General features: G+C 43.2%; 1 protein-coding gene across 1 annotated transcript in view; it reads right to left on the bottom strand.

Annotated features, from left to right (window-relative positions):
• Window positions 1-1,917: 1,917 nt before the first annotated feature.
• Window positions 1,918-8,614, bottom strand: part of LOC100959601 (putative tetratricopeptide repeat protein 41) — an 81,399-nt gene continuing 74,702 nt past the window's right edge. Inside the window, exons 15-16 of the mRNA XM_023509466.1 lie at window positions 2,671-2,800; window positions 1,918-2,578 (exon numbers count right to left, since the gene is read on the bottom strand). Coding sequence (XP_023365234.1) covers window positions 1,918-2,578; window positions 2,671-2,800 — 791 coding nt within the window. The remainder of the gene's footprint in view (window positions 2,579-2,670; window positions 2,801-8,614) is intronic.

Raw genomic sequence — 8,614 nt, 5'->3', positions numbered from 1 at the left:
GGAGTAAGGGGAATAACTCTCAAGACTGGCACTCTGCCGAGTGGGGGTGGACGGTGCTGCCATGTGCGAAGTAGGCGGGGCACCAAGACCTGCTGTGTGCATCATCCCATGCAATCTTCTCAGCAATCCTGCAAACTCCATGCCATCATTTCTCCCATTTCACAAATGCAGTATTCCCTGGGTATCTCCCAGGGTTTGGTTCCAGAACACCCCTTCCCCACATACTGTACTAAAATCCGTGGATGCTCAAGTCCCTTATATAAAACAGCATAGTATTTGCATAGAACCTGCTCACATCCTCCTGGGCACTTTAAACTATCTCCAGCTTACTTGTAATACCTAATACAAAGTAGGTGTTATGTAAATGAGTGTTACACTGTATTTTCTTTTTTCTTTTTGAGAGAGTCTCACCATGTTGCCCTCAGTAGAGTGGTGGCGTCACAGCTCACAACAACCTCAAACTCTTGGGCCCAAGTGATTCTCTTGTCTCAGCCTCCCATGTAGCTGGAACCACAGATGCCCACCACAACGCCCAGCTATTTTTTTTGTAGAACCCGCCAGCCTGCATGTATGTGGCCGGTGCCCTACCCACTGAGCTACAGGTGCCGCCTGTATTTTCTATTTGAATTATTTTTTACTCTTCTGTTGATTTCTTTCTAGTATTTTCAATACTCAGTTGGTTGAATCCAAGAGTACAGATGCTGTGGGTACAGGGGGTGGACTGTAGTAAAACTGAGGCTGAGAGAGGTGAAATAACTTTCCTAAAGACACACAGCTAAGCACCTTCTTCCATTTGGCTTCCCAGCATAGTAAGTAGAATTTAGTTATGTGAGAGGAAAGAAGGTAGCCAATAAGTACCCCTTAACAGTTTTTACAAATCACTGATAAAATGAGATGATAAATGCTTAAAACAGCCCAATCCATGGGCTCTGGTACCTTAAACTTTTATGGTTTTAATTCATTCCAATTTATAGCTTATTTATATTTCATAAAAAAGGTTGGTGGTAATATCTGTAAATTTTGCTTACATGTTCATTTGTTTTGAGACAGAGTCTTACTCTGTCACCCTGGGTAGAGTGCCTTGGCATCATAGCTCACAGCAACCTCTAACTCTTGGATTCAAGTGATCCCTTGCCTCAGCCTCCCCCAGTAACTGCAGCTATAGGCACTCACCATGATTCTTGGCTAGCTTTTCTATTTTTAGTAGAGATAGAGGTCTCACTCCTGCTCAAGCTGGTCTTGAATTCCTGAGCTCAAGCAATCCACCTGCCTCAGCCTCCCAGAGTGCCAGGATTATAGGTGGCAGCTACCCAGCCCGGCCCACTTACATGTTAAATTAATTCAAAATCAAAATAGATAGCTCGGCGCCTATAGCTCAACCGGCTAAGGCGCCAGCCACCTACACCTAAGGTGGCGGGTTCAAATCCCCAGCCCGGACCCGCCAAACAACAATGACGGCTACAACCAAAAAATAGCCGGGCGTTGTAGCGGGCGCCTGTGGTCCCAGCTACTTGGGAGGCGGAGGCAGGAGACTCGCTTGAGCCCAGGAGTTGGAGGTTGCTGTGAGCTGTAATGCCACGGCACTCTACCCAGGGGGACAGCTTGAGTCTCTGTCTCAAAAAAAAAAAAAAAATAAAAATAGATAAACTATAGCAATGTAAAACAACATAATTAGAACTTTAATAACATTACTTCTATATATTTTTAGATATGAAGGACTGTGAATGTGAATTGTGAATCACTTAAAAAGTGTTCTTTTTAGCTCAAACCAGTTACAGTATCTTATAGGGCTCAAAAGTCAAATCCCCAGGTCTTGATTATCATGCGTAAGTATTTTAGGAAAAAAAGTCCAAAGAGTTCTAATTAAAAGCAAGTGGAAAAACCGTTTAACAGACACCAAAGAGCCCAGTATAATTTTTATTCCTTATCAATATAATTTGCAGTCTTCAACAATTTTGTTTCTATCTGACATCTCTGCAAAAAATACTTGTGACTTGAACTATAACTTGGGCCATGAAAAAGCCACTTTTCTGATATGAGATCAGATATGGATTCCCAAGGATTATTTCCCGTAAGAGGTGACACCGGGGGATGGCAGTAAATAGTGGTGATTCGGCCTTCTCCACTCTCGCTTTTAGCTGACAAAATCCTCTGCTTTGACAACTTTACTAAACTATTCATCTTATGCAAAGATGAAATGCTAGGGGGATAGTCTTTCTTTTTCTTTGACGCTTCCTTTCCTGGGCTGTTCCTGACTTCAGCATTATTTGGTGTCTTCTGTTGAGGCTTTTCCTCAGCAGAACTGGAAAGAGTGGGTTTCAAGATCTTCTTCCGTTTTACACATTTTGACTTATCTGAACTTGTGTGAGGTTCCAAGTCTGCACTGTTAGCTCTCTGGAACTTATCTGCATCCGTGCACATTGCAGAGCTCACTGTATTAGAATTCTGAGCACTGTGATAGTTTAATTTAAGCAGATAGTCCCATAATGATAACCCATTCCTAAAACCCTCACATGGTTGGCTAATGCCTTGAGGCCCACATCTTCTTCCACGAATCCACTTGATTTCCCTCAGAATCCTGTAAAAGATCAAATCGCAAGATCATATATGCATATACAATAGGAAGAACCAGAAGCATACTTCTTTGGGGGACATGAAACAGAAACTCACTGCAGGATTCCATGGATTGATGAATGAGAAGGTCCCAGGTAGGTCGCCCTTAAATCAAGTGATTTGTACAAATAGCCTACTGCCTCAATCATGCTGTGATGACAAGAGTCATTTATCAATAACTGGCCTGCTGGATATTTAAAAATAAGAATGTTAGAATTTTAAAAATTACTCCTGACTTCACACATTTAAAAGAGAAGGATTAAAAGGGGGAGGGGGGCATTGGAACATTACCTGTTGTGATATTCTGCCAAGAACATGTTAACTTGAGTTTAATCACAAAGAAATAATTAGATACACATTTAAAGGATGCTGGGGCAAAAAAGGCAGGCAAAAACTTACCTTGACTCTCCAAGAATGTCAATATCATGAAAGACAAAAGAAGGCTACTTAAATGTTCTAGACTAAAAGAAATGCAATGCAGGCTCAGCAGAGTGGTTACAGCGCCAGCCATATACACTGAGGGTGGCGGGTTTGAACTTGACCCGGACCAGCTAAACAACAATGACAACTGCAACAAAAAAATAGTCAGGCATTGTGGCAGGTGCCTGTAGTCCCAGCTACTCGGGAGGCTGAGAGAAGAGAATCACTTAAGCCAAAAAAAAAAAAAAAAAAAAGAGAATCACTTAAGCCCAAGAGTTTGGGGTTGCTGTGAGCTGTGATGCCACAGCACTCTACCAAGGGCGACAGAGTGAAACTCCATCTCAAACAAAAAAAAAAAAGAAGAAGAAAAGAAAAGAGGATGGTGCCTGTGGCTCAAGGAGTAGGGTGCTGGCCCCATATGCCAGAGGTGGTGGGTTCAAACCCAGCCCCGGCCAAAAACTGCAAAAAGAAAAGAAAAGAAATACAGTACAATATCTCCAGTGGGATTTCTGGACTAAAAAGGAAACGGCTACAGAGGACAGTGCTAGGATACTTGAGGAAATTTGAATATGGGCTCTACATTAGATAATGGTCTATTGTAAAAGTTAGATTTCCAGGGTTTGATTGTTGTGTTGTGATTATGTAGGGGAAGGTCCTTGTCCTCAGAAGACATGTGCAGGGCCGTGTTGAGAAATAAGTATCAACTTGGCACCTGTGGCTCAAGCAGCTAAGGCGCCAGCCACATACACCTGAGCTGGTGGGTTCGAATCCAGCCCAGGCCCGCCAAACAACCATGATGGCTGCAACCAAAAAATAGCCGGGCGTTTTGGCGGGCACCTGTAATCCCAGCTACTTGGGAGGTGGAGGCAGGAGACTCGCTTAAGCCCAGGAGTTGGAGGTTGCTGTGAACTGTGATGCCACAGCACTCTACCCAGGGGGACAGCTTGAAGCTCTGTCTCAAAAAAAAAAAAAAAAAAGAAAAGAAAACAAAAAGAAATAAGTGTCATGTTGGTAACTAACTTTCCAATGGTTCAGAAAAATATGTATGGACATGTCTGTGCCTGTGTATGAAAGAGAAAGAGAATCCAAATGTGAAAAAAAAAACATCAATAATTGCTGAATACCAGTGACGTTTATACCGTTGTTCATCATACTATTCCTGAAATTTTGCTATAGGTTTTTAATTTTTCAAAATAAGAAATTGAGAAAAAATGTTGCCAGGTGCATTATCAATCATTTAATTCTCTGAAATGTGTTAAATGTAGATACAATACATTTTGTAGTCTAATTTGCAGATGGTACTCATTCATTCATGTCACCCATTTACAAAACTTCTTCTAAGGAGCTGAATTTATGCCATTGATTATAAACCTAATGTAAGATCGATATGTGTAGGACGTTGATCTGAATGGTGATAAGAGACTACTTGGGAATGTTAAGTTCTAAAAACACAAGCAGATGACCCGTCAGTGACGCTGCAGTAATAATCACAGCAAACATATGTGAGTAATTACCATCTGTCAGAAGTGTGGAATCCTACAAGGTAGAAACTATCATCACTTGTCCTTTTGTTCATTTATTCTTTTTAATAGAACCACGCTTCCACCTGGTTCAAAAATGAAACTATATCAAAATGTAAGTGAAACGTGTCTTTCTCTCCTCTGTCCCCATCTGTGCAGTCTTCTAAAATGGAACCACTGACGTTAGTTTCTAGAGTGTGTCCTTCCGGAGAATTTTTAGTGCGTGTTCATCTTACTTGTCTTTTAAAGCTAGGAAAACTGAAAGAGGTTAAGTAACTTGTTCTAGTTCATGGGAGAACCATCCTGGGTCAGCCCCAGCCTCAAGTCCATGCCCTTGACTGCTAACCCAGACTGCCTCTTCCCCATTTTGGATTGCCCTTCTGAGGAGCATCAGCTGTGGCTTCTGTGTGCAGAAAAGTTCTCTCTGCAGCCTTGCTTCACGGGTCACAGCCTGTGTCTCGTATTGCCTGCAGCTTTTTTCTGGAAATCTGATAGGGAGTTTCAGTTGTTGTTTCTGCTTAGCAATCTGCAGCTATGTTTCTTCTTTCTGAATTCTTTTCATGGTGCCCTATGGTCACCCCAGATGCCCCAACCTAGCTCACAGAAGGCACTTGAGAATTACTCTGTTTGTGACTGCATTGGCTTTAGCTGGCCTTAAAAAGGGACAGTGAAAAAAAACAGAATGTGTCGTGCGATAGCAAAGACAGAACGCATTCTCAGGGACTCTTTGGCCATCAATAACCAGATTCAAGGTGTCTGCAAGGCCCTTTAAGAAACTCTGATGCTACAGGATTGAAATTTTCACACTGTTAGAAAAAAAAATTCTTGCCAAACTTAAAAAAAAAAGAAAACAAAAAAGATTTTCACACGACCACTTTCACATGGTACTTCATGGGCCTCTGTCCCCAGGCTCGCTTTCAGCCACACACGTCAGTCAGCTCCTCAGTCCCCTAGCAGCCCGTTCTGAACCTAACCTATTGCCTTGATCTCAGAACTTTCTTAGACACTATCAGACTCTTGTTCTGACAACAAGCAGATGGCAGGAAAAGACATTCTTGCCTCAGCCCCAACCCCAATCCACAAGCTCTTTCCTCCGCTGGTACCAGTTGGGCCAGCCTGGTCAGTTTTCCCAGCTCAGGGAAGAGGAAAGACCAGAATAGATTAATTTCAACTGAAGAGAAGTCATTGCACCTCCTCCCACTTCAAACCTTTGCTCTAGACTGGGAGGGAACCTAACGTTTAATTTTTGCATTCTGTTCATTGTTCTGTGTACAGTATCTCATTAAATCTTCAGAATAGGGTGGCACCTGTGGCTCAAGGAGTAGGGCACCAGCCCCATATACCAGAGGTATCAGGTTCAAGCCTGGCCTTGGCCAAAAACTGCAAAAAAAAATCTTTAGAATGACCCCATAGACAGACTTCTTCATGGTAAATATATATATACACATGAGACTCAGAGACATGTCATCCACAGGCCCAGAAAATTGCAGAACTGGAATTCCAACCCAGGTCCCTCAGATCCAAGACCATAACTTCTAGAAGTGAGAAAAGAAAATACTACTTTCCTTGCTACATTGATTCTATGGGATATTTTCCATAAAAAATACAGCTAAGAAAGAACTCCCAGTTACATTTTCCATGTTGTACTTCTGGATGGAGCCACAGAGTCCCTATTTCTAATGGAATATAAATTTGGGATAGGGATAACAGGAGCAGTCCCACCAATGCTCTTGAAAATCTGTTCTCAGATTTTAAGTAGTAAGTTGTCCTAGTCTTCCCCCGCTTCATTTTCAGTCCTTAACGTTAACAAGAAGGTGGTATATTTATTATTTCCTCTAGAAAAAGAAAGGAAGATCTTTCAACCAAAGTCAGTCCTCTGTCCTTTAATCCTCTAAAGCATAACTTTTCCTAATCTTTATTCTACTGAAACTGAAATTAAGTCCCGTTCCTCTTGCTTCATATATAATAATATTTGCTGTCACCTAATAGGTGGGTTTTTGCAATGTCAGTCCCATGTGAGAGATGCTTACGTTCTCCTGGGCCCACCACGGCCCCTCAGGCAGTTGTCACCAGATAATAATGAAATCTCCGGTGTCAGCAGGGGTCCTCAGGAAGTTTCCCTGAATGGTCAGAGGCTCAGTGGATGCTGCCCAACTATGAACTTCCCTTCTGTGCTGGGAGTGAAGAAGATTAAGAAGCAAGGACAGGGTGGCACCTGTGGCTCACTGAGTGGGGCACGGCTCATATACCAACGGTGGCGGGTTTAAGCCCAGCCCTGGCCAAACTGCAAAAAAAAATAGCCGGGCATTGTGGCGGGCATCTGTAGTCCAGCTACTCAGGAGGCTAAGGCAAGAGAATCCTCTAAGCCCAAGGAGTTGGAGGTTGCTGTGAGCTGTGACACCACAGCACTCCACCAAGGATTAATAAGTAAAACTCAGTCTCAAAGAAAAAAAAAAAAAACAATCACACCCTGTATCCTCTAACCAGAAGACAGCCTGCAAATTTGTAATAAAGGAGGATTCAGCAGTGTCTAAAGCAGTGGTTCTCGACCTTCCTAATGCTGCGACCCTTTAAATACAGTTCCTCATGTTGTGGTGACCCCCAATCACAAAATTATTTTCATTGCTACTTCATAACTGTATTTTGCTACTATTATGAATCATAATGTAAATATCTGACATTAGGCAATCCCTGTGAAAGGGTCATTTGACCCCCAAAGGGGTCGCGACCCACAAGTTGAGAACTGCTGCTCTAAAAGGCTCTTTGTTGAAAGTTCCTTTGCATTCGATAGTCAGGCCACGTCTAAAGTTTCTTTGTCAGAGTCTTAAGTTCAGTTTGAGAAATTAAGTTTGTTCACTCATGCTTTCAATAAACTTGTGTGTCTACAAACGGATTAGGGAGAAATCTGTCTACCATTGGTCCCAAATAAAGTAAGAGGTTGAATAGAGCTGGATGTCTCCATGCTCTCAATTTCTGCTCTAAAGAAAACAATAAAAGGGTGCCCACAGCTCAGTGGTTAGAGTGCCAGCCACATGCTTCGGGGCTGGTGGGTTTGAAACTGGTCCAGACCTGCTAAACAAACAAAAAAAATAGCCAGGTGTTGTGGTGGGTGCCTTAGTCCCAGCTACTAGGGAGGCTGAGGCAAGAGAATCTCTTGATTCTTGGCATTCTACTGAGGGTGACAAAGTGAGACTCTATCTCAATTAAAAAAAAATAGTCAGGCATTGTGGCAGGCACCTGTAGTCCCAGCTACTTGGGAGGCAGAGGCAGGAGGTTGCTATGAGCTGTGATGCCACAGCACTCTACCCAGGGCAACAGCTTGAGGCTCTGTCTCAAAAAAAAAATACAATGAAAGAGTTTAGGAGCCAGATGTAGTGGCTTATGCCTGCAATCCTAGAACTTTGGGAGGCCAAGGCAGGTGGATTACTTGAACTCAGCCTGAGCAAGAGTGACACTTCATCTGTTCCCAAAACAGAAAAAATTAGCCAGGCATAGTGGTGCATGCCTGTAGTCTCAGCTCCTCAGGAGGCCGAGGCAAGAGGATCACTTGAACCCAGGAGTTTGAGGTTGGTGTGAGCTATGACACCACGGCACTCTACCCAGGGCAACAGAGAAACTCTGTCTCAAAAAGAAAAAAATAATTTAGAGGGCCCTCCCCTCCCCCCACCTCCCCTGAGACCATGGCCTCGTGTGGCTCAGATGGACCTGGCTGCAGGTAGCAAGTAGCACCCTCTGTTGTCTTCCTCCCTCACTACCCGACAAACTCACCAACTGAAAGGGCGGCCTATGAAGACCCCCACCTTTGGGTAGAAGAAACAGACTCACTGTTCTTTCTTCAACGGGCTTTGATCCCTACTACCAAAATTGAAGGTTTCCTATGAGCTTTGTGTTACGAAACACGATGGCCTGCTCGCAGTCTGGTAGTCAGTTGGCTACACTTCCCTTTTTTGGCTCCCATGATTTACTGATTCTCGGCCTAACTCTGGTGCCATCTTTTGCTACAAATCTTTCTTTGAGCCACCCCTCAAATACTGGCATTCTCCCAAGTTCCTTCTCTTGCC

Source organism: Otolemur garnettii, unplaced genomic scaffold (assembly GCF_000181295.1).
Source record: "Otolemur garnettii isolate 467f Iridium unplaced genomic scaffold, OtoGar3 scaffold00007, whole genome shotgun sequence".
Classification (NCBI taxonomy): domain Eukaryota; kingdom Metazoa; phylum Chordata; class Mammalia; order Primates; family Galagidae; genus Otolemur; species Otolemur garnettii.
This window is presented reverse-complemented; position numbering and strand designations above follow the sequence as displayed.